The following is a 26,795-nucleotide window of genomic DNA, read 5'->3' as shown; positions in this document are numbered from 1 at the left end:
CAAAGGTAGGTGTGTGTGCCAGGCATTGGGCACGTGGCGGGGAGCAGATCCTGATCTGCCTTAGGATTCGAAGGGCTCTTTCTTTAAAGGAAAACTCAGGTGGTAGAGAGGACATCCTTCTGTGATACTTCGAGGAAAAAGTGAAAATGCTTTCTCTTGACTTACTGAAATGTGATTTCACGCTTCTGTGGCAAACGATAAATTATAATTGCTTTAACTAGACGTGACCCTTTGGGCCGAAAGCTGTTGTTAGTGGTGAACAGCAGTGATTTACATTTCAGAAATCAATTCAACTGCCATTTTCTATGTACCTAGCACTATTCAAAGTTCCTTGCATTCAGAATGACCCTATTTTCTGAAATCAAAACCAGACCACACAGACTGGAGACAGAAAAACATACTACATATGTCAGGCAATATTCTAACTGTGTGGTCATCATTGGTTGCTAAGTCATGTCTGACTCTTTTGCAACCCCATGGACTGCAGCCTGCCAGACTCCTCTGTACATGGGACTTCTCAGGCAAGAATACTGGAGTGGGTTGTCACTTCCTTCTCCAGGCTATCTTCCTGACCCAGAGATGGAACCGGTGTCTCCTGCATTGGCAGGTGGATTCTTTACCACTGAGCCACCAGGAAAGCTTTCCAACTGCTTACCATACTAATTAATTTGATTGCCATACAACCCTGTAATACGGGTACACTATTAGTGCCATTCTGTAGATGAGGAAATGACATTCAGAGAGGTACCATAAGTTGCCCAAGATCACACAGCTAGTAAACAGAGGAGCCACTAATTCGAACCCTGGAAATCTCATACCAAAGCCAACGTGTTAATATTGAACATGATTTTTAAAATGTGTAATATGACAGCTGTTCTATGTTTACAGTGTTTCCACAAAGTTCAAATCTACTTGTAATCTATGAATGTGATCTTATTTGCAAACAGTCTTTACAGATGTAATCAAATTAAGAAAGAGCCATAGTGGATTAGGACGGATCTTAATCTAATGATCAACATTCTTACAAGAGGGAATTGGGCCCAGATACAGACACAGGGCTGGGGGTGGTGAGGCGGCACAGGCAGCTTCCCTGGTGTCTCAGTGATAAATAATCTGGCTGTAATGTACGCAATGCAGGTTCGATCCCTGGGTCAGGAAGATCCCCTGGAGGAGGGCATGGCCACCCACTTCAGTATTCAAACCTGGAGAATTCCCACGGACAGAGGAGCCTGGCAGGCTACAGTACATAGGGTCGCAAAGAGTCAGACTTGACTGAAGTGCCTTAGTACGCATGCACAGACACGGGGAAAACAACAGCTGGCTACGGAAGCAGAGCCTGGAGCCATGTGTTCAGAGGCAGGGCTGCCAAAGCTGGACAAGGCATCACCAGAAGCCAGGGAGAGGCAAGGAGGGAATCGGAACATGGCCCTGCCCACACCATGATCTGGACTTCCGGCCTCCAGAGCAATGAGGCAGGGCTACCCCAGAGTAAGGAGGGCTAGGGGCTCAAGCAAGGAAGGCAGGGGAAGAGGTTGGAGGGAAGTGAGAAACTGCCCGAGGCAAGGATGTGTTATTTTCCCTTCACACGTGGAAGTCAGCGCTAGGAGGGGGACAACAGGAGCACTAGCATGCCCCTTCCCCAGAGCCGCCTGCTATCAGCAGCACCAGGGAGGCACTGAGGCCCGACGGGGTCCATGTTCAGTGCTGGGCTCCACGGCACATCTGCCCTTGACCTCATGCAACCTGAACAACCCTTACGGGTTTCACAGATGCGCAGCTGACTCAGGGAGGCGAATGAGCCCAAGGCCACTGAGCCAGGAAGCAGTGAGTTGGGAACCCAGTTCTGAATGACCCCAAAGCCCACGTGTCTCTCAAGGACCAGAGATGGGTGGGTGTGAGGCTGGCACAGTGGAGGATGAGAGCAATGCATCAGGAAATCCAGGGGCTCTGAGTCAGTATTTGTACCAGGCATTATGGTGAGAAGGGAAATGCGGAACGTGGAAGGAAGAATCATTTCTATTAGCCCTGACAGACACCTATAACAGCTGGGATGTGAGAATCAGACAATCCAGAAAGCAAGTAAGTTAGACACGGCACGTTAAGATACTCTAAGGCAACTAAAACACTGACGTGCCATACAAATTCAGTTACGATAAAAAGCAACCCAGTGTATATACTTACTTCCCAAAGTTCATAGAGCTCCTTCTGGAGATCCTCTGGGAGGAGCTGGGTTAGCTGCTTCATTGCTTCCTGAAAGATCAAACCGTTATTTTAATCATGTTCACATTTGTTAGTTAACAACTCATCTGCAAATGCCAAATAATGGACTCACACTCTTCCAAATAACTCCCAAAGGGGCAGCAGAATATTGGAGAAGATTTAGGCTAACAAGGAGAGCAGTTGTGTATGTTAAATAAGTAAGTGTCTTTATTTATATGTATTTATTCAGGAGTACTTATGTTGTGGCCTGCAGCACACTAGACACAATCAAGGACAATGAGGGTATGAGAGACGATTACAGAAATAACAGAAGTGAGGCCAAAGGTTTTCTATCTTGTGGATGAGAGTCCCCAAATGCATGTCAATTTCAACCGTAAGTGCATGCGTGCTCAGTCGCTTCAGTTGTATTAGACTCTTTGCGACCTGATGGACTGTGGCCCACCAGGCTCCCCTGTCCATGGGATTCTCTAGTCAAGAATACTGGAGGGGGATGCCATACCCTCCTCCAGGGGATCTTCCCAACTCAGGGATCAAACCCTCGTCTCCTGCATTGCAGGCACATTCTTTACTGCTGAGCCACCGGGGAAGCCCTCAACAGTAAGTACTACAGTTCAAACCAAATCTGACTGTGGGGAAAACAGGAAAGTATCAGTGAATTACGAAGCTCAAATAAACTTTTGGTATACCATTATGTTCACTTTCTATTGTTAATGTTTTTATTTGCAAAATGTAAAGCACTACACAAATGGGAAGCTATTGTCACTAACATAAAGGAAATTACAAGACAGCATTTTGTTAAGCTCACAGACTCACAGGCTGAAAAGAGATGTTAAAGGGCAGTGAGCGAAACCATCCACGTGCAGCAAACCCCTCAGCACCATCAGTGGGGACCTGTGTCCTCCCCCCACACATGCCTCATGGTGGGAACCTAGCACCCCAAGAGGCTGCTCAAGTGGACTTTAGGCAGCGTTAGTAGGAAGTACCAGTGTCTCATATCAAGCTGAAAATTGTCCCTGCAAGTTCCTCCACTGTGCCTAACCCTACCCCTCCTGTCTTCCTCCCTCACAAAAACACAATGTCAATCAGGTGGGCGGTAACCCAAAAGACGAGAATCTCTGTGGCCAGTGATTGGTCCAAGGGATGGCCATGTAACTCTAACCAGCCACCCAGGCACCAGCTGCATGATGAGATGGAGGGCGAGAAGCCCCAGAGTAGAGTTCAGAGAGCCAAAACGCACAGAAAGGCTGAAATGAGAGAGTGAGAGCACGGAGGTGCTCAGTACATATTTCTAATCTCCAAAGTCCCAAGAGCCCCTCTTATTCCATCTCTTCCTTCATTTCTGTGTTGCTCCAAAATCCTCAAGTATCCGATTTGGGGGGCATGAGGTCTGCAACCTACTTTCAAATGGCTTCCAACTCCTTCCCTCTCCTCCTATCGTCATCTTCCACCTCTTAATCAGCTCCAGTTCATTTGGCCAGAGCTTAGGCTCCCTGAAAAGAATACTGTTTTAAGAACCACTTTTAGCAAAGTGCTTATACAAAAGGGGCAAGGTCTTACTAAAATCAAATGGTGAAATGGTAAAAAGCAATAAAAATAAAAGTGAATATTTTATATATAACTATTTATAATGGGGAGAAAAAATAAGTTATAGAATGCAACCACTTCCAGAGCAAACCATACTGGCCAGTGTCAATGGTCTGCTCTTGTAAGTAGCGTTGCCGTCTTGAATGGCTTGTAGCATTATACTATCCTTAGTGGTATGAAATTTTGGTTATTTTGTACTTGAATTCTCCCTTGTTTCTTTTCCATAAATCTCAGCAAAATACTTGAGAAAAAACTCTGCATTTTCAAAAATTAAAAATGTCTCTACAAATAGATCACTTTTCTCTCCACTATTATAGAAATGTTTGCCCACTGCTTTTGTTTGAAAGGAATGAACTGAATGACATATATGTACAGAGATATATCAAAATCTACACTCTTCGAATACAAACTTAAAAGTCCTGCTCTGACAAGGAATTATTTTATTCTCTTTAAAGTGATGTACCCAGCACTGAATATAGTGATTGATGGGTGGTCTGACCCAGACAAAACACAATGGAACCAAAGTGTCCATCATGGTAAATGCTCTGTTTCTATAAATGCAGCTCAAGACTGAGTTGGCTTTTTGGAAATCACATATGACTTATTAACAAGCTTCCTGTTGACTAAAATCACAATGTCCTTTAAAAAACAAAACATAACAAATATGTTTTTGCTTTCTTCCTGAAGCTGAGCAATGATTTTTCTGGATCTAAACTCACTGACACCACTTGTTATTATACAATTAGGATTGCATTTGAGACCTCTTAGCTGTTATTCCTTGTTCGGCAGCCTATGCCATAGAATCAGGCCCTTTTTAAATGATCCTCTGAAACTGACTTCACTGAAGTCCAGGACAAGGGTCTGATGATACCAGACTTTTCCTTCTTGATTGTGAGCCCTGCCACTCCCACTTCTAAACTGAGTTTTGCCTTGTTCACACATAGACATAGAGTGATAATTTCCCTAGCTTCTTCCTGTTAGCAAAGCATGTCAAGAATTTGCCTGACGTTCTGAGCTGAATGAAACGTTAAGCACCCAGAAGGCAGTATTCATCACTCACACGTCACTGGTGACGCTGCACAGTGCAAAAGCTAATGACAAACTACAGACTGAGATGCGGTTTGAAACCCAGCTTGCCATTTACTAGCTGTTGAATCCTGAGCAAGATACATCTTGGTCTTTCTGATCTATAAAATGAAGGGGTTTGCTGTGAGGATGAAATAGTCACTATAAAGTACTTATTATCTGGAACAGGGTAAGGACTCTATAAAGTACTCACTGTATGTTTCACTTTCTCTATCTTGCCATGTTCACCCCCATAATAAATGGTTCTTCCCCTTTTAACCTCTAGTTCTTCAGCAACTTTAACTGTCAGGTATGTGTGTATATATATATATCATGACTCTGTCCTCTTAGTAAGTTTTCCCTTTGCAGAAGAATATAATAACCTATTATTGCTGTATTCCAGCCTCAAGCTCCATTCCACTAGTTCTTACTGGTCCTTTCAGTTCAGTCGCTCAGTTGCGTCTGACTCTTTGTGACCCCATGAACTGCAGCACGCCAGGCCTCCCTGTCCATCACCAACTCCCGGAGTTTACTCAAATTCATGTCCATTGAGTCAGTGATGCCATCCAACCATCTCATCCTCTGTCGTCCCGTTTTCCTCCTGCCCTCAATCTTTCCCAGCATCAGGGTCTTTTCAAATGAGTTAGTTCACATCAGGTGGCCAAAGTATTGGAGTTTCAGCTTCAACGTCAATCCTTCCAATGAACACTCAGGACTCATCTCCTTTAGGACGGACTGGTTGGATCTCCTTGCAGTCCAAGGGACTCTCAAGAGTCTTCTCCAACACCACAGTCCAAAAGCATCAATTCTTTGGCACTCAGCTTTCTTGATAGTCCAACTCTCACATCCATGATTCCTATGAGGCATCATTTACCATCTCTGTTTATAACATAAAGTTATATTCTGTTTAGGAAGGGAGTCAGCCTACAAGCATTGCTTTTGCCCCACCCTCTATATTTTCTCTTCTACACCCTCATGCTCCCTTTCATCTTAGTACCTACTTTCCTCTGAGACAATCAGCCTTCCAGGGTTATCAAATATTTTCCTTCCCTCTTACTTGGGTTTAAAGCCCTCTGGATGCAGCGGACTAGCTTCTGGGAAAATGACACTTCCTGGTCCCGTATGTGTGTTTCACCTCAAAGAGCCAAGAAACCCTCAGTTAATTATCTTAAGGCATGGTTCAGACATCCAAACCTCATCCCTAAACACCATCTGCATAAGGAGTTGTTTACCTCCCACATCTTTCTCTCTGTTCCCAAATCCTAACGAGTGGAGGAAGAAGCAATGAAGATCAGCGCTTCCCAAGCCTTTGATTTCTTGCCCAAGAACTTGCGGTTCTTAAAGATGTTTGCCTGTCCTTTCTGATGATGATATTTATTCTCCTGTGAGTCAGATGGGGTGGGCAGCAGCCAGGAGGTTTAATGAGGCCGGGAAGGCTTTTCATCACTGCCCAGATATGGCATCAAGCACTCTCTGGGTGGCAAGTCCTCTCGATGCCCCTCCAGGGGGCACCACTAGCCAGGACTCAGCTTCTGTCAGGACAGAGGTAGGTTTACTCTGTTGCCAGGCGTTGGAGATCCCTCCTACTGAACTGTTCTTTCTTCAGAAGGTTTTGATTCGCTCCTCGGTGGAGTGAACCTCACACTGCTTGGGTGCCCACATGGGAAGTGTCTTCTTCCTCTGGTCACTTTAAGGTTCTGATCACCTTATGGTTCTTCAGCCTGTGATTTCTCCTCCACAATATCTAAATTCACCCTTGTATGAAACTACCATACATCCTGAAACATGCTATATAACTGAGGGGTCTTTTCCTCTATGGCATACGTCAGCACCCAGCATCCTCTGGTTTGGGGCTAATTCCTTTCTGCAACTCAGTATCTTTTTTTTTTTTTTTTTTAACTTATTTGGCTGCACCTGATCTTAGTTGCGGCACATGGGAACTTCATTGCAGCACATGGGATCTAGTTCCATGACCAGGGATCAAACCCAGGCTTCCTGCTTTGGGAGTGTGGCATCTTAACCACTGAGCTACCAGGAGAGTCCCTGCAACTCACTATCTTGAACTAACTGGTTTCTTGTTCTATCAACCAATCAACTCAGGAATTCTTTATTCACCACAGTCTAGACTCCTACAGAGAAATGTTTCCTTAGCTCCTCCCTTTTCACAAACTGTCCTGATGCTCATGTGGGATGACCACATTCCCTATCTCCCTTGTTCCCATAATTTATGGTGTGTTGGAACTCCTGAATTGAGATTCCCTGTGGATCTTCTTACCTCAAAAGGGGAAAAAATGCTGTTGGCTACTGAGCTCTGGCCATACCCTTCCCCCAAGAACAGCTATTGAAGCCCACCTTCCCTGTTAAACCATCTTGATGAAGGATCTGTTGACTTAAAGACATTTAGGATCAACCCCTCTGGCCTACAGCTTGCAACAGTCCCTGAATTGGGACCCGTCCATTCAGCTAAAAAAAAAAAAAAAAAAAAACCTTCCTGAATTTTCCAGTCTCTGCTTCAAATACGTCTTCCTTTTGTCCCTGGGCTCTGGTTTTAAGACTCCAAATCAGCAGATCCTGTTTAATTGATGTCATTTCTTACTAATACAAATTTTTAAAATTTTTAACCACCAAAATAAAGGACTAATTTAAAATTTGTTGTTATTGTTTTTGTTTAGCCAGTAACTTGTGCCTGACTCTTTTGCAAACCCATGGACTGTAGCCCACCAGGCTTGTCTTACTAAAGACTAATAATAATAATGATTATTCCTGGGTTTTATAGAACTTCTCTCCAAAGAGCTTAACTGGCGTGGAGAATGCCTTCAAGTTCCAGCTATCTCCATGGTTCGAATGAAAGCCACACCATGTATCCTGTGCTCAGATCCCCTTTCTGCCTCTCTGTGAGAAATGAAACCAACACAATGCCCTGTCCCTGTGTTAAGACTTAGAACAAGAAAACCAATTCACTGCTTATTCCACGAAATCCTTACTTCTGGAAGGTAAGATTGTAAACCAATCCAAAGTAGAGTAAGCAGTAACAGCTTGCTCTTGAAGACCCTTGCTAAGACCTTGCCTTACCAGCCCTACCAACCCAAAGCCTTTATGTTTAAAGTCTGGGCAATCTCACCTTGTAAGACAGTAGCCGCTCTTGTAAGATCCATCCAAACATCCTCAGGCCCAGGCCCTACAACTCTATAAATACCCTCCCCTGATCTTCCTTCCCAAGATACTAAGACTCTGTCAAGGAGGTACTCTCTCTTACTGCAATAGGGTCAGTGAACTTAGCTGCATTTCAGTAACGGGCTTTTCTGGTTTTCCTTTGTTTCAGCAATGGGTTTTTCTTTTGTGGAATCAACAGTCAACACTGACCTCTTCTCGCCTATGTTTTTCTTCTCTGGGGACGTTATCTGCTGGTGCTATGTCCCCAACGATGCATTCTGCCATATCATGAACCAGGGCTAGGCGTACACATCTGACCAGGCAAGAAATAATCACACAGAATTATACTCACTACAGACTCCTTCTCTATACTACTTTAAGTTACATAATATAGTTTTTTTCTCCAGCCTTACAGAGGATTTTAATGTAGTATTTTCTAGGGGTTATTATATTCTGCCAGCCTGCAACAGATCTGAATCAAAACTGCTAGTTAATATTCAGCACAAATACATGAGAATGCAAGGGAAGCTGTTAGCATGAATTAAAAAAAAAAAAAGCTGGTCTCTCATATATCACTTTAAAAGGTTAATAACTTTAAAAAGCCAGAAGAAGGTGATCTGGTTATAGCATTTACTTACCAATATAACACTTAAAACAAATCATTTTCCAAATGTACTAGTTAAATGTCAAAGTGAAGCCCTTTATAGAGAAATAGGTAGAGCTGGACAGATCTGAGTTTGAATCCAGCAATTAACATCTATTAGCTGCATGCCCTTTGCCAAGTCACTTAATTTCTTTAAATGCTAAGTTTTGCAGCCTTCATTTTATTATCCATAAGAAAGGGGTACTAATACTTCCTAAGTTTGGTATGAAAATTAAATTTGATACTTTATGTTCCTGGAACATGTTGATCATTCAACAAATGACTATAATTATTAGTGGTAACGATTGGTAATTGTTAGTGGTAATGATTGCTGATCAGGATAATCGTCATCAAAATAACAAAGGCAGCTATGAGATAAATGCCCCAGAGGGCCAGTCTACTTCGTGTTCCCAGCCATCAGCAAGGCAGAACAAGACTCCAGGTGTCCCTGCCTGCAGCTGCTTCCTCATCTAGCCCTAACTGCAGACTATGCGTAGGTTCATCGCCATTCGACACCATGTTCATCTTGTACTATGTGCCAAAAATCTCCTTAAGTTCTACCCCATCTACAGAGTAACAGGGCTCCTGAGACTCCCAGATGAACCTCTGCTTCAGATGGATGGACTGACTTATCATTTCCAAAACATACCTTTACTTCCTTATCATCAGAGATTTGGTCTCCATGCCCTTCTCTTTCTGTGCTGTGTCTTCTACTTCTATACCGAATCAACCCTTTAGAGGTCAACTCAGACTCTGCCCCCTCCAGTAAGATCACCCAAGAACAGGTGATTTCTCCTATTAGTTTTCTAATATGACTTATTTTGTGCTTTGTATAGAAGCCACTCTGGGCCTATGTACTTCATCTGGGTTTTATTTACTACCTTATACTGTTTGGCTAGAAAACTTTGTCTTGTGCTCAAAAATTATTTTCAACACTTGATGGATGACTTAAGGGGACAGGATATCTCTTTCTCAGCTCTTTCCTGCACATACCACTACAAAAAGTCACTTCACAAAAGAGTGCTGCTATTCAGAAAAGGGGCTAAATAAAATACATAGTGTCTGGATCCAATTTTAGACATAAAACACTTACCTTCAAGGCCCGGGAAAATCATCAAATCACACTTATGTTTCCTTGAGACCAAGGCAGACACTTTCACTTGCCAAGAGAAAACCCAGAGTGCAGTTTACAACTGCAGCACACAGTTGCTGAATCTGTATGGTCTGCCCACATCCTGAATCTGTATGGTTTGCCTCAAATAATTTTTCTTGACTATAAACTAACCTAGAAGAATTGGACACAGGCCTCATACGTGAAGAGTCATGCATTCCCAAAGATCACAGACCCAAACTGACACCAGAGTTCACAGCTTACCGGTCTTTGTTAAGATGTTCATCTTTGGTCACCAGAGCCATAACTGCCATTCTGTACATGTGATCTGATACGCTCTCTGGCTTCTGGACATTTCTGTATACCCAGCCAGTCCGTGGGACTCTCTGATAAAAATGAACAGAAAGAAATTTATAAGAATACATATTTTAACTATCTGCTATGCTGCTTTATTGCCTATGCCAAAGCCCTTGACTGTGTGGATCACGATAAACTGTGGAAAATTCTGAAAGAGATGGGAATACCAGACCACCTGACCTGCCTCTTGAGAAACCTGTATGCAGGTCAGGAAGCAACAGAACTGGACATGAAACAATAGACTGGTTCCAAATAGGGGAAGGAGTACGTCAAGGCTGTATATTGTCACCCTGCTTGTTTAACTTCTATGCAGAGTACATCATGAGAAACGCTGGGCTGGAAGAAGCACAAGCTGGAATCAAGATTGCCAGGAGAAACATCAATAACCTCAGATATGCAGATGCCACCACCTTTATGGCAGAAAGTGAAGAGGAACTCAAAAGCCTCTTGATGAAAGTGAAAGAGGAGAGTGAAAAAGTTGGCTTAAAGCTCAACATTCAGAAAACGAAGATCATGGTGGCATCTGGTCCCATCACTTCATGGGCAAACAGTGGAAACAGTGTCAGACTTCATTTTTGGGGGCTCCCAAATCACTGCAGATGGTGATTGCAGCCATGAAATTAAAAGACGCTTACTCCTTGGAAGGAAAGTTATGACCAACCTAGATAGCATATTCAAAAGCAGAGACATTATTCTGCCAACAAAGGTCCGTCTAGTCAAGGCTATGGTTTTTCCAATGGTCATGTATGGATGTGAGAGTTGGTCTGTGAAGAAAGCTGAGTGCTGAAGAATTCATGCTTTTGAACTGTGGTGTTGGAGAAGACTCTTGAGAGTCCCTTGGACTGCAAGGAGATCCAACCAGTCCATTCTAAAGGAGATCAGTCCTGGGTGTTCTTTGGGAATGATGCTAAAGCTGAAACTCCAGTACTTTGGCCACCTCATGCGAAGAGCTGACTCATTGGAAAAGACTCTGATGCTGGGAGGAATTGGGGGCAGGAGGAAAAGGGGATGACAGAGGATGAGATGGCTGGATGGCATCACTGACTCGATGGACGTGAGTCTGAGTGAACTCCGGGAGTTGGTGATGGACAGGGAGGCCTGGCGTGCTGAGATTCGTGGGGTCGCAAAGAGTCAGACACGACTGAGCGACTGAACTGAACTGAACTGAACTGATGCTCTTTAAGAGAAGTCCAGAGAATACAGCACTGGGCCATAGTTTCAGTACATATTAAAAAATGTTTAACCAACTTAGGGAGAAACATCTGGATCAAATGAACGAGTGAGGTCAGAGAATGAGAAAGAGAGAGGGAAGAATAAGCCATAGATATACAACATAGAAGGGCTTCCCTGGTGACTTACATGATAAAGAATCTGTTGGCAATGCAGGAGACTTGGGTTCAATCCCTGGTTGGGAAGATCCCTGGAGAAGGGCATGACTACCCACTCCAGTATTCTTGCCTGGAGAATTCCATGAACAGAGGAGCCTGGCGAACTATATATTCATGGGGTCACAAAGAGTCAGACACAACTGAGTAACACACACACACACACAACCTGTAAGTCCAACAGTGTTACTGATGTTTGCATGTACAGAATATACACAAGTCCTTAGACATAAAAGGGAAAGCGCTGAACTTGAACAAGTGACAGACTTCCAAATTCTGAAGCAGAAAGGGTTAAGTAAGGCATTTCTAATTCCTGTACACTACCGCCTGTCCTACCCTGTGATCCTAAGAGACTGTCTTTTCTCCTTGGGACTTCACATGTCTAAAGTTTATAAACTATAGTAACAGTGCACGAAACCACCTGCTTTGAGCTTGGAGAAGATCATTATTGGGTGTGGCCAGGATGGGGGTGGGGGATGGAAGGAGGATCCCCTCGGATATAACTTCAGTGTATCCTACATAAAACCCTTCCCTAAAAAAAAATTTTTTTTTTAGGCACTCAAACCCTGCAGGATCAATGGGTTCTGTTCTTCCCACTAGCCCAGTTGTGGGGTCGTGACCCTATGTACTCGGGGCAGACTCGAGCCTGGAGATGCACACATCACCGCGCCGGCTCCCCTTCAGAAATCTCTCGCAAGGCCGCCGGGGCCGGGCCCCTCCGAGCGCCAGGCCAACACTGGGGTCCAGTGCGGCTCGGACTCTGCCCAGCCTGGGGTGGGGCCCAGAAATCCCGCCACGCCGTCTCCACCACTTGCCTCCTCCGCCCGCGATCCTCACGCACGACCGCATCCCTATGGAAGGGCTTCCTCTGCAGGCCCCACGAGGCGCGGAGAACCGAGGAAGGGGGCAGGCCTCAGGCCAGGCGGGGACCGGAAGCCTGGTTGCCCGGCGGACGGCCCCGGCCTCTCTCCGCGCAGCCGCGAACTCAGACAGCCCTCCCGGTGCCCGCTCACCTTGAGCTGCCCCACCAGCCGCAGGAACTGCAGCAGGTTCCGGGCCCCGCGGCCCGACATGGTCGCAACGGGTGAGGCCGAAGCCATGCGGCAGCGGATCCTACAGCTCCTACCCGGCCGCGGGGCCTCCGCTCGAAGCTCCGCCCCCGAAGCTCCTCCCCGTGAAGCTCCCCCGAAGCTCCGCCCCCTGAAGCTCCTCCCCCGAAGCTTTGTCCCTGAAGCTCCTCCCTCCCTCTTCTTCTCCTCTGCGTCCCTTTACGTTTCTGTCTCGGTTCCCTCAACCCTTCTATCCAGACTTCCGCCCTTCTGGCCCCGGTGGCAGCCGGTGAGCATTGCACCACCCACGTCAGAGACTCTGTACTTGGAGCATCTAGGTATGCGTTAGTTATTTGCTAAACTCTGCTCAACTGCACTCCATCAAACTTTTGAAGGGCTTGCAGTTCCCTGGGGACGGGCAGAGAGAGCGGCGTGGAGGAGGGAGGGTTATGTCATAATGCACCAAAATCTTGCCTCTGGACTGGAGGAAGAGAGAAACTCTACCTCCAAGCTAGCAATCTGTAAACATTTTTAACGGGGGCACAAGGAAAGTGAGTTGGAAGGGGACATTAATTAGGAGTGACAGGAGTACTGGAAGGATTGGATGCTAGCCATAACTAGAGGACTTGGAGGTGAGGATAAATGGCTAGGGAGTGAGAACAATCCCATGATGAAATCACAATCTCCCTGACACCGCAAGTGATAAAGAATCCCCTACCCCGAAAAGTTGTTCAGGGCCTGTCTCAAGCGTCTGTCTTAATTCTATCAACAACCAAGGGTGCCAGGTTTTAAAGGCACTTGAGAATCCCAGGGACGGGGGAGCCTGGTGGGCTGCCGTCTATGGGGTCGCACAGAGTCGGACACGACTGAAGCTACTTAACAGCAGCAGCACTGTTAGTCACTCAGTCGTATCCCACTCTTTGTGACCCCATGGACTGTAGCCCCCCAGGTTCCTGTGTCCATGGAATTCTCCAGGCAAGAATACTGAAGTGGGTGGCCATTCCCTTCTCCAGGGGATCTTCCCGACCCAGGGATCAAACTCAGGTCTTTGCAGGCAGATCCTTTACCATCTGAGCCATTAGTGATGTGCCTACTGAAGGACTCCATGAGAGCGGGTAGCATAGAAAACAGACTCTATAAGGAGGAAGGAAGTAGAGAGACCAGTTAGGAATCTATTGAAGTAATTCTTCGGGGAGATGATTTTGGCTTAATCCAGGATTCTAGTAGTGGAGATGGTAAGATGTGGAATTTGGGGTATAATTTAAAGGTATGACTAACAGGGTTTGTGACAGATTGGACATGGGGGTTGAGAGAAAGAGGAATCAAGGGTGACTTCACAAATTTTACCTGACCAACCAAAAGGATGGAGTTGCTATATACTGAGCTGGAGAAAACTGTAAGAGTAGGTTGTGGGAAGGGTAGGAATCAGCAGTTTAGTTTAGGACATGTTGAGATACCTATCAGAGATCTTAGTAGAGATGTAAATCTAAAGGTCAGGAGAAAGGTAACAATTTTGTGTCAGCAACATAGGACGGTTCGAAAAACCAAGAAACTGGATGAGACTATGTGGTGGAGAAGTGTGGATGAAGAAGAAAGGATGTCTGAAGCCTCAGGTCTCAGGCAAACCAACATTTAGAGTTTGAGAGGCCAGGATGAAGTAGCCAGTGAAATAGAAGACTAAGAGATAGTTGTGTCCTGAAGGCCAAATGAAGAAAATATTTCAAGAAGGAAAGAATGTGATCAATGAAGTCAGCGTTATATCTTATCAGTCAGTCAGTTCAGTTTCTCAGTTGAGACTGCAGCACACCAGGCCTCCCTGTCCATCACCAACTCCTGGAGTTTACTCAAACTCGCATCCATTGAGTCAGTGATGCCATCCAACCATCTCATCTTCTGTTGTCCCCTTTTCCTCCTGCTCCCAATCCCTCCCAGCATCAGGGTCTTTTCAAATGAGTCAGCTCTTCACATCAGGTGGCCAAAGTGTTGGAGTTTCAGTTTCAACATCAGTCCTTCCAATGAACATTCAGGACTGATTTCCTTTAGGATTGACTGATTGGATCTCCTTGCAGTCCAAGGGACTCTCAAGAGTCTTCTCCAATACCACAGTTCAAAAGCATCAATTCTTCGGCGCTCAGCCTTCTTCACAGTCCAACTCTCACATCCATACATGACCACAGGAAAAACCATAGCCTTGACTAGACAAACCTTTGTTGGCAAAATAATGTCTCAGCTTTTTAATATGCTGTCTAGGTTGGTCATAACTTTCCTTCCAAGGAGTAAGTGTCTTTTTATTTCTTGGCTGCAGTCACCATCTGCAGTGATTTGGGAGCCAAAAAAAGAAAAAAAGTCTGCCACTGTTTCCAATGTTTATCCATTTATTTGCCATGAAGTGATGGGACCAGATGCCATGATCTTAGTTTTCTGAATGTTGAGCTTTAAGCCAACTTTTTCACTCTCCTCTTTCACTTTCATCAAGAGGCTCTTTAGTTCTCCTTCACTTTCTGCCATAAGGGTGGTATCATCTGCATATCTGAGGTTACTGATATTTCTCCTGGCAATCTTGATTCCAGCTTGTGCTTCTTCCAGCCCAGCTTTTCTCATGATGTACTCTGTATATAAGTTAAATAAGCAGGGTGATAATATACAGCCTTGAGGTACTCCTTTTCCTATTTGGAACCAGTCTGTTGTTCCATGTCCAGTTCTAACTGTTGCTTCCTGCCCTGCATACAGATTTCTTAAGAGGCAGGTCAGGTGGTCTGGTATTCCCATCTCTTTCAGAATTTTCCACAGTTTATTGTGATCCACACAGTCAAAGGCTTTGGCATAGTCAATAAAGCAGAAATAGATGTTTTTCTGGAACTCTCTTCCTTTTTCAATGATCCAGTGGATGTTGGCAGTTTGATCTCTGGTTCCTCTGCCTTTTCTAAAACCAGCTTGAACATCTGGAAGTTCACGGTTCACGTATTATTGAAGCCTGGCTTGGAGAATTTTGAGCATTACATTGCTAGCGTGTGAGATGAGTACAATCGTGTGGTAGTTTGAGCATTCTTTGGCATTCCCTTTCTTAGGAATTGGAATGAAAACGGACCTTTTCCAGTCCTGTGGCCACTGCTGAGTTTTCCAAATTTGCTGGCATATTGAGTGCAACACTTTCACAGCATCATCTTTTCAGATTTGAAATAGCTCAACTGAAATTCCATCACCTCCACTAGCTTTGTTTGTAATGATGCTTCCTAAGGCCCACTTGACTTCACATTCCAGGATGTCTGGCTCTAGGTGAGTGATCACACCATCATGATTATCTGGGTCTTGAAGATCTTTTTTGTACAGTTCTTCAGTGTATTCTTGCCACCTCTTCTTAATATCTTCTGCTTCTGTTAGGTCCATACCATTTCTGTCCTTTATTGAGTCCATCTTTGCATGAAATATTACCTTGGTATCTCTAATTTTCTTGAAGAGATCTCTAGACTTCCCCATTCTATTGTTTTCCTCTATTTCTTTGGACTGATCACTGAGGAAGGCTTTCTTATCTCTCCTTGCTATTCTTTGGAACTCTGCATTCAAATGGATATATCTTTCCTTTTCTCCTTTGCCTCTGGCTTCTCTTCTTCTCACAGCTATTGTAAGCCCTCCTCAGACAGCCATTTTGGTTTTTTGCATTTCTTTTTCTTGGGGATGGTCTTGATCCCTGTCTCCTGTACAATGTCATGAACCTCCATCAGTAGTTCATCAGGTACTCTTATCAGATAAGGACTGAGATTTGACTACTAGATTTAGCAAATTCATTGTCACTGCTGACCTTGATAAGAGCAGATTTAGTTGATTGGGGTAAGCAGGACCCTACCTGAAGATGGTTCCAGAGAGAACAAGAGTAAATATTGCACCTCTTTTAAAATGAGTGGGGCTACTAGAGGACATTTCTTTCTTTTCTTTTTTTCAGAAGATTGGGGTATTATATTAGTATCTTATTTACTGATGGAGGTGACCTAGTAGAGAGGGGAAAATTGATGATTTAAGAGACAAAGGAGAAAAATGCTGGAATGATGGCCTCTAGTAGATAGAAGAACATACAGTCTAGGGTACAAGACAAAAGATTGGTCTCAGGAGTATTCATCCATAATACAGAAGGAAAGGAGAATAAATGGTGACTAATTAATGGCAGTTGTGGTCATGAGAGATTTCAGAGTTGCCTTCTGATTGTTTCTATTTTGTCACTGAAATAGGAAGTGAAGTCTTGACTAGGTTATGTTGTAGTAACTTGCAAACTCTGTATCTGAGGAGTTTGACATGACAAAGGTCTATTTCTCTCTCAGGCTAAATCTCTATTGCTGGTCAAGTAGGGGATGTTGCTCTAACCTCAGCCGGGGAGCTGGGTGACTCGCTGTTCTTCTGTATTACTGAAATTGAAAAAGGGAAGAGTGGCATCTTGCCCCTTAAAGCCTGTCCCTGGAAATGATATCTGACCCTTATTCTATATATCATGGGCCAAAATAAGGAACACCACCGTGGTAGCTTCAAAGGAAGAGACCTGTGAAATGCAATCTTACCATCCCAGGAAGAGAGGAGACCAGGAAATCTGTGAACGGAAGAGGAGACATTGGAGGGTTATGGAAAGAGAAGATGACATAAAGTAGTTGTTTTGGAGAGTAGGATAGCAACAGAATTACATACCACTGAGCACCAAATGAATGCCAAGGACAGTGGGGCTTGTTTAACACATGGTTAGGATGGTGCTGCTGCTGCTAAGTCGCTTCATTCGTGTCCGACTCTTCGAGACCCCATGGGCTGCAGCCCTCCAGGCTCCTCTGTCCATGGGATTTTCCAGGCGAGAGTACTGGAGTGGGGTGCCATGATGGTGGGCCAAGAGCTATTCTTTAGGAGCACGTGTGCTCAGTCGCTCAGTCCTGTCCATCCCTTTGCGACCCATATTCCATACCCCACCAGGCTCCCCTGTCCATGGAACTCTCCAGGGGATCTTCCTGACCCAGGGATCAAACCTGCACCTCCTGTGTCTCCTGCATTGGCAGGGGAATTCTTTACACTGGGCCACCTGGGAAGCAGTTCTCAGGTAGGTGGTGCTAAATAAGGAAAGAATCAGACCTTAAAGAGGTCTATGACCAGAATGGGGCAAAAAGCACTGCTATTGAGAAAGCTGCCTCGATGTAGGGGCAGGAAGACTGTGGGGTCTCCAGGAAGCTCTGGTCTTGGTGTTCTAACTTAAAAAGTTGTCACTGATTAAGTCTCTGCTAAGTGAGATATATTGTTATTCATCTCACTTCATTTTACTTCACCCAGTGTTTCTCCATGATGACATTTCCACGTTTCTGATGAGAAAACTGAGGGGCACAGAAGCTGAAGAGCTGGCCTGAGTTTTCACAACCAATGAACAATGCTTCCAGAATTGAAGCTCTGGCCTGTCTTTCTCCAAATCTTTCTTTATTGACACCTTGCTGCTTCCCAACCCTCTGGCTTTTAGTACCACATCTTGTTGTGGAAATTAAGATCCTGTGTATAAAATAGATTTGGAGACTTCCCTGGTGGCTCAGACAGTAAAGCATCTGTCTACAATGTGGGAGACCCAGGTTTGATCCTTTGGTTGGGAAGATCCCCTGGAGAAGGAAATGGCAATCCACTCCAGGACTATTGCCTGGAAAATCCCATGGCCAGAGGAGCCTGGTAGGCTGCAGTCCATGGGGTCGCAAAGAGTCGGACACGACTGAGCCACTTCACTATTCACTATTTGTTTAAAGCATTGGGCAAGTGAACAGATAGCAATGGATTGATCCAAGAAAATTTGCCCAGAAAATGTTTATAAAAATGTCTTAGGAACAGATGAAAGAATAGAGACTAAAACCTATGTTCTTTTTAAAAAATTTTTCCTTTGGATACCCAAGAAAGAAATAATGCTTCTGCCTGCCCTGTCTTCATTGATAAAAAGGTTTAATAGTTGGTCTTTATCAGTGACTCTCAATCTCCGGGTGACTTTGCCCCAAAGGAACATTTGGCAATGTTTGGAGACATTGTCCAAATCAGACAATATCTGGTTGTCACAGAACAGGGTGGAGGGTGTGCGTCTAGGAAGCAGAGGTCAGGGCTGCTACTAAAACTGCAAAGCCTGTGACAACCGCCCACAACAAAGGATTATCCAGCCAGATGTCTCTTATGCTGCAGTTAAGAAGCTGCAGTGTATAGCTCCAAAATGAAAATGCTTACAATTAAACTCATATTGTTGATGAATTGTAATTGGCAGGAAATGGAAGTATATTTACTTTAACTTGAGTGAGAAAATAAAGTAAATAATTTTCACGTGTAATCCCTTTTTGAAGTAGGGTAGACAGGCTCTGGAGCTTGGCCACAGAGGCCCTGGAAAGGTGAGGGGAATCAGGAAGGCTTTGATCATTTATGTAACTAGGTTGGGCTTCTCAGGTGGCTCAGTGGGTGAAGAATCTGCCTGCAACGCAGGAGACACGAATTCTGTCCCCGGGTCAGAAAGATCCCTTGCAGGAGGGCATGACGACCCACTCCGGGATTCTTGCCTGGAGAATCCCATGGACAGAGGAGCCTGGCACACTGTGGTCCATAGGGTTGCAAAGAGTCGGACACAAGTGAGGCAACTGACTTCACACACACACACATAAGTAGGTTAAGCAGAGCAGTTCAGCTCACAGAAGTGAAACGTAGGAGAGTAAGTCTGTGGAGTGGATGAGTATTCCAATGGGAGTATTTGCTCAAGGGAAAGAGCCTGGGCTTTGTTCCCTTTTGCCACTTGCTTGCCTGTGGTGCAGGACTGCAGTGCAACAAAATAAGTTAGGAGTGGGCAGCAGTCTTCCATAAAACCAGCCATCAGGGGCAGAGGTGGAGGGGTGCTCTCTGCTCAGATGAGCAGCTGCAGAGTGCACCCTGTCTGTTGGCTGAGGGTAATGGCCGAGACGTTGCCCAGAAAGATGTATCTTCTTAAGCTGAGCAAGAACAGTTTGGCTCCACGCTAACTGTCATGAGTAGGTGTGTTAGAATCACCCCTGGACACATCTAGATTACAGAGTGGGGGTTCTGCATGTATAAAGATGGTACTACAGTATTGTTTTGGTTTATGTTTTACATTATTATCTGAGTATTAATCAATAATCTCTTACATGAGTTTTCTGGCAAGCTGCCAGACTTTCTCCATAGATAACTATCTACAGTGACTAAAGAGTTTCATAACTGCATAAGAGTCTTCAGCTACTGTATCACTCCATCCTTATCACATGGAACAGATTGGAACTTTTATCTGTCTTAATTGACTGAGACTACAGTCTGCCCCTGTTCATCAGCAGGTATCATGAGGAATAGGGTGGCACTCCAGGTGAATTTCACGGAGGACCTTGACGCCAGCCCCTGTTTTGGGAACTGCTACATGGTGACCTAGGGCTTCCCAGATGGTTCAGTGGTAAAGAATCTGCCTGCAAAGGCTGGAGATATAGGAGATGTGGGTTTGATCCCTGGGTTGGGAAGATCCCTTGGAGGAGGGCATGGCAACGCACTTCAGTATTCTCACCTGGAGAATCCCATGGACAGAAGAGCCTGGTGGGCTGCAGTTCGTGGGGTCCCAAAGAGTTAGACACGACTAAGCAACTGAGCACACTTGCACGTGCTCACATTCAGAGACCCATCAGGTATCGTAGACCAGGTGCTGGAGTTCTTCTCCAAACACAGACAAAAAAAGAGAAAAAAAGAAAGAAACTGTCATGCATACTCAGCAGTAGCATTTCCATGTTAAATAAAAATAATTACTCCTATAAAATAGCAGCCAAGTTAAGTAATATATAGAATAAACCAAAAGAGAGCCAGAAAACAATTCTGATAATATGAAGCTTCTAACAGTCTTTCTTTTTTTTCACTCCCAATTAAAACAAATGCTGTTGTTCTAGCACATTCCTCACTATTAAAGAGTAAACCTGTATGTTTTGTAACAATACCTCAGGTATCCCAGAGGCCAAAATTCCAGTAATCTTATACATCTGGAGTGACATGGAACCCAGAGGGTTAAAGGGGCATGTGAATTTTAAAGTGTGTCTAACAGAAAAAAACAAACAAACAGCCCCAGAGCATCCAACATTCATTAAAGCCATTAGACCAAAACCTGTTGGATTGGGCCCAAGATGGCGCTGGCACTTAATGGTTTCTTGGTTTGATGTTCAGGAAGAATAGAGATCCTTCAGTGCGTTTTCAGAGTCATAAAAGGCAAACCAAACCACACCAGCCTTCAAGACAGGATGTATAGAGGAAGTCTGACGGAAGAGGGGGGCAAACAAGAATGAGAATGGCAAACAGCAAAGGCAGTGAGTGGCGAATATTACAAGTGGTGGAAACAGACATTGGCTCTAGGAAAACAATTAGAAATAAGGACAGATACTAAAACTGCAGGGCTTAGCCTCACTAAAAGCTCAGGACAGTCAGGCAGTCTTCCAGGAGGAGTGGGGGCTTGTGAGAGGGTAACAGTGGTGGAGTATCTGCCTACAGTGCAGGAGCCCCAGGAGATGTGGATCCAGTCCCTGCATTGGGAAGATCCCCTGGAGGAGGGCATGGCAACCCACTGCAGTATTCTCGCCTGGAGAATCTCACGGACAGAGGCGCCTGGCAGGCTACGGTCCATAGGGTCGCAAAGAGTTGTCCATGACTGAAGCAACTTAGCATACATGCATCAGGCAGTGAGTACAAGAAGTATTTAGATAGAAATGATAATGCCTTTCTTTTTAAAAAATTATTTTTATTTATTCATTTTTAATTTTTGGTGCACTGGGTCTTTGTTGCTGAGTGCCTAAGAGTTGGTGCTTTTGAACTGTGGTTTGGAGAAGACTCTTGAGAGTCCCTTGGACTGCAAGGAGATCAACCCAGTCAATCCTAAAAGAAATCAGTCCTGAATAGTCATTGGAAGGACTGATGCTGAAGCTGAAGCTCCAGTACTTTGGCCACCTGATGTGATCAGCTGACTCATTGGAAAAGACCCTGATGCTGGGAAAGATTGAAGGCAGGAGGAGAAGGGGGCGACAGAGGACGAGATGGTTGGATGGCATCACTGACTCAATGGACATGAGTTTAACAAACTCTGGGAGTTGATGGACAGGGAGGCCTGGCATGCTGCAGTCCTTGGGGTCGCAAAGAATCAGACATGACTGAGCACTGAGCGACTGAACTGAACTGTCTTTTGTTACTGCACAGGCTTTCTGTAGTTGCGGAGAGCGGGGACTACTCTAGTTCCAGTTACAGTGGGCTTCTCATTGCTGTGGCTTTTTTTGTTGTGGAGCGTGGGCTCAGCAGTTATTGGCACACAGGCTTAGTTGCCCTGAGACATGTGGGAATCTTTCCAGATCAAAGATCAAACCTGTGTCCCTTGAATTGACAGGCAGATTCTTAACCACTGGATCACCAGGGAAGTCCTGATAATACCTTTCTTTAAAGAATATCTCATTGGTGCCAGACTCTGCACTAAGAGTTCTACTGTATTATTCAAATTTGTACTGTCCTTCAGAGTGTTATTTGTTTTCTTCAGGTGAGAAAACAGACTCAGAAAGATAAAAAAAAATTTGCCCGAGATGGTACACGTGTTAAATTGCTGTGTCAGAATTGAAACGTGGTAGCACCAATGGTCATGTATTTTCTAGTATCCACACCACCTCCTAGGACTTTCTAGAATGGCATTGTGGGAATCCTGGCAGTCATCAAGTTCTCCTGTGTGAGGAAATCATTTCACAAAGAGAGACGCTGTGTCAGAATATGCCATTACTTGGTAAATGTTGAATGAATTTCAAGTGGCTGTATTACCAAGGAATTATATGTCAGAGCTTGGAAGGTGATACAGAGCAGAAATGCTGTTATAGGCAAAGTGCATCTCAAACTTTCTCTAGGAATAAATCAGGTTCTGTGTGTGTCTTTGGTTCAACTTAATTGAAATGGTAATTTTTTATCTTACGCTTATAAGTTTCCTTTCTGACCTCAGAAGGTGGGAAGTGTTGTTGTTCCATCACTAAGTCCGGTCCGACTCTTTGCAACCCCATGGACTGCAGCATGCCAGGCTTCCCTGTCCCTCACTGTCTCCCAGAGTTTGCCCAAGTTCATATCCATTGAATTGGTGATGTCATCCAACCTTCTCATCCTCCGTTGCTCTCTTCTCCTTTTGTGAGTATGCTAAGTTGCTTCAGTTGTATCCGACTCTTTGTGACCCTGTGGACTGTAGCCGGCCAGGCTCTTCTGTCCATGGGCTTCTCCAGGCAAGAGTACTGGAGTGGGTTGCCATGCTCTTCTCCAGGGGATCTTCCTGACCAGGGATCAAACCTGTGGCTCCTGCATTGCAGGCAGATTCTTTACTGCTGAGCCACCAGGGAAGCCCCATTGATATGTTTACAGAAGAGCACAAGTCAGGAGGGCAAAAATGTTAACTTAATGAACAAACTTCAGTCTGTTTGGGAGATGTTTTCCAGTATCTACCAAAAGAGATGCCATTGGTCCAAAAGTCTTGGAATTTTGATAAAACAAGGGCATTCAGGACTGGGACACACGTGTTCCCCTCTTCTCCCATGCAAGGTGAAGCTGGGTGGCAGAGAGTTGGGAAGGAGATGTCAAGCTGCCTGGATGGTCCTTTCTGTCTCTGGAGCCTATCTTGGGTCAGAGCCACGGCAGCAGCAACATCTGTTCCGCTCTAACTTTCTGTTTCTTCCTATTCTCTCTTGATCTGCGCTTTTATACTGCCTTTTAAAAAAGGAGCAGCAATGGGTGTGTATGTGCCTTCAGCTGTTTTTAATTCTCTCCCAGGCCGCCTCTCTGCAAATAAATGACACATTGTAGAAGGTGTTTTACAGCCTGACTTGTTAATCGATCCAGACTGTTCTGTAACAAAACCTTACACGGCAATCAAGGTTAAAAGACCAAATCACAAAAAATGTGCATTCGATAAACATAGTGTCATTTATATAAGAAGAAACCTTCTTTAAGAGGGATTGCGTGCATGCTTAACCGTGTCCGACTCTTTGTGACCCTATGGACTGTAGCCCGCCAGGCTCCTCTGTCCATGAGGATTTCCCAGACAAGAATCCTAGAGTGGGTTGTCATTTTCTTTTCCAGGGGGTCTTCTCGACCCAGGGATTGAAGCTGAATCTGCCTGCGATTGGCCACTGAGCTACCCAGGAAGCCCTCTTCTTCCTAAAGTTCTAATTCTAAAATTCTAAAATTTTCTTACAGTTGAAGGATATGTTGCTTTATTCTTGAGCTACTGGAATTTTCATTTGTTGGTGGAATTAGTTTGTCTTCATAGATTCTACAATGAACAAGTGAATAAATAATACAAAGTTAATCAAATCTGCTTATTTTCTCTTTCCCAGGGATTCAGGACAGAATGTCTATACAGCGCTGTATAACCCCTCACTTAACATCATTGTATTTAATTATTTTCAGTAACTGCAAGATGCCCTATCATGATAGATAAAACATTTTTCTTAAGCATTCATAATTTTCTGAACTTCATTTGAGAAACTTACAAAAAGTATTTTTTCCTTCTTTACAGAGGGGGAAATGATGACCAAGGTCACAGTTTATCCGGCCAATGTCAAGAAGAATCTCATTATCCTTGTTACTTTGTGATTAATTAATATGTTGGTTAATTGCTGACTTGTTGCCAATGAGTTAATTGATAAGCACAGAGGATCTAGCTATTAACGTAGAAGTAACAAGCACAGAAAGTGAAAAGGAACTCAAAAGCCTCTTGATGAAAGTGAAAGTGGAGAGTGAAAAAGTTGGCTTAAATTTCAATGTTCAGAAAACGAAGATCATGGCATCCGGACCCACCACTTCATGGGAATTAGATGGGGAAACAGTGGAAACAGTGTCAGACTTTATTTTTCTGGGCTCCAAAATCACTGCAGATGGTGACTGCAGCCATGAAATTAAAAGACGCTTACTCCTTGGAAGGAAAGTTATGACCAACCTAGATAGCATATTCAAAAGCAGAGACATTACCTTGCCAGCAAAGATTCGTCTAGTCAAGGCTATGGTTTTTCCCGTGGTCATGTATGGATGTGAGAGTTGGACTGTGAAGAAGGCTGAGCACTGAAGAATTGATGCTTTTGAACTGTGGTGTTGGACAAGACTCTTGAGAGTTCCTTGGACTGCAAGGAGATCCAACCAGTCCATTCTGAAGGAGATCAGCCCTGGGATTTCTTTGGAAGGAATGATGCTAAAGCTGAGACTCCAGTACTTTGGCCACCTCATGCGAAGAGTTGACTCATTGGAAAAGACTCTGATGCTGGGAGGGATTGGGGGCAGGAGGAGAAGGGGACGACAGAGGATGAGATGGCTGGATGGCATCACTGACTCGATGGACGTGAGTCTGAGTGAACTCCGGGAGTTGGTGATGGACAAGGAGGCCTGGCGTGCTGCGATTCATGGGGTCGCAAAGAGTTGGACACGACTGAGCAACTGATCTGTTCTGATCTGAACAAGCACACAGGAAAGTGCTACTGAGCAGATCCATGAGCGCTGTCCACAGCCCCATTCGGGATGGGTGCACAGGTGGTACAAGAGGTGCACACCCATCTTCTGAATAGAGACAAAAGGGATAAACTGGAGGCTCCTTTGGCAATTATTTCCCCACTGCTTACTGAGTCGCTGCATGTAATATTAGGAGACTGCCACTAAGTGGCGCTATCTCACCAGTGTTCTCTCTCATCACCGTGCTGAAGCCTGCTGGGCTGCACTCTGAAATACTACATTTATTGTCCTGTGTTTGCTGATTTGGTTTCAGCAAAAGCTTTCAGTTCTCATCACGTTTTTCTGGCTTTTTATATCTCCTTTCTTCTGCTTTTCTTTAGTTCTTGAGAATCTGGGCCAATGATAGGCTTAGAGATGGTGGTCATCATGGTGGTAATAGTCATACTAGACCATTTAAAGAGAAAAGTACAGATCCTGACCTTTTTCTGAAGGCTTATTATGTGTTAAGGACTTTTCAAGTGTTACTTCTAAGACTGCTGGGAACTCTGCATGATTGCCGTCATTTTATGAACAAAGAAACCAAGGTTCAGCGAACTGATGCAACATTCCCAAGGATCCCCAACAAGTAGGCGATAGAAGCACAGCATGAGCCTGGGTTTATGTAACGTCTAGGCATTAATGCTCTCTGAATCATTCCTGGAACTTGAACATGGGGTGTAGTGAGAAAAACAGGAAGAGGCTCGACATCGTGAAGTTCATAATCTGAAAGAGGAAATAGAGTAAATGAACTAAATTATTTGCAATATAATTTTTAAAACATGGTGGCTTATTTATAAGTTCATAAAGTTTATAAAGGGTCTAAGATTACTGGGGACACTTACGAGAAACAGAGTCAAGAAGACATTCTGAAATCGACTCTTCTCGAGTTTTTTTTGTGAGGGATGTAGTTCTGAAGACAAAAGTAGCGTAGGGAGGGAAGGGGGAAAAAGGCAGATATTCTTAAGTTTATCCCCAAACTCATGGATCCTTAGGGTCTTATAGGTGGTGCTAGTGGTAAAAACCCTGCCTGCCAATGTAGGAGACATGAGACTTGGATTGGATCCCTGGGTTGGGAAGATCCTCTGGAGGGCAAGGCAACCTACTCCAGTATTCTTGCCTGGAGAATCCCATGGACAGAGCAGCCTGGCAGGCTACAGTCCATGAGGTCGCAAAGAGTCGGACACGACTGAAGCGACTTAGCACAAAACAGTTTTGTGTCATGACACCTTCATTTGCTCTATGTCCTTTGAGGTGAAGTCTCAGCTAGAGCCATAGTAACGGGGTGGGAGACCTAAGTGAAATATTTTAAGGGCTAAGAGACCCAACTCTCCCCAATTATTTATCACACAGAACCTTATGAACAGAAAGAACCAGCAATCTCATAATACTAAAACAAACTAATGTTAATTTGCTTGGTGCCTTGCATGCATCACTGTACTTTATGTTTTCTGTCTTTATTTTTTGTTGAAATGTAGTTAATTTAGAATGTTGTGTTAGTTTCAGGTGTACAACAAACTGATTCAGTTATATATACATATATTCTTTATCATGTTCTTTCCCATTATGGTTTATTACAAGATACTGAATATAGTTCCCTATGCTATACAGCAGGAACTTGTTTATTATTTGTATTGTATATACAGTGTATGTATCTGCTAATCCCAAACTCCTAATTTATGCCTTTCCACCTCCCCACTTCCCTTTGGTAATAATGTTTGTTTTCTGTG

At 44.4% G+C, this 26,795-nt stretch overlaps 1 protein-coding gene and 1 long non-coding RNA gene across 2 annotated transcripts in view; one reads left to right on the top strand and one right to left on the bottom strand.

The window, feature by feature from the left end:
• HDDC2 (HD domain containing 2) overlaps window positions 1-12,690 on the bottom strand; it is a 19,771-nt gene extending 7,081 nt beyond the window's left edge. Inside the window, exons 1-4 of the mRNA XM_019967119.2 lie at window positions 12,532-12,690; window positions 10,041-10,162; window positions 8,233-8,335; window positions 2,182-2,250 (exon numbers count right to left, since the gene is read on the bottom strand). Coding sequence (XP_019822678.1) covers window positions 2,182-2,250; window positions 8,233-8,335; window positions 10,041-10,162; window positions 12,532-12,618 — 381 coding nt within the window. The 5' untranslated portion in view covers window positions 12,619-12,690. The remainder of the gene's footprint in view (window positions 1-2,181; window positions 2,251-8,232; window positions 8,336-10,040; window positions 10,163-12,531) is intronic.
• On the top strand, window positions 12,629-26,795 carry LOC139184891 (uncharacterized). The gene is made up of 2 exons (XR_011568404.1): window positions 12,629-12,905; window positions 24,107-26,795. It is a non-coding gene; the product is annotated as an uncharacterized lncRNA (long non-coding RNA).

Source organism: Bos indicus, chromosome 9 (genome assembly GCF_029378745.1).
Source record: "Bos indicus isolate NIAB-ARS_2022 breed Sahiwal x Tharparkar chromosome 9, NIAB-ARS_B.indTharparkar_mat_pri_1.0, whole genome shotgun sequence".
Lineage (NCBI taxonomy): Eukaryota > Metazoa > Chordata > Mammalia > Artiodactyla > Bovidae > Bos > Bos indicus.
Note: the sequence above shows the minus strand (reverse complement) of the source record. Positions and strands in the feature narration are given on the sequence as shown.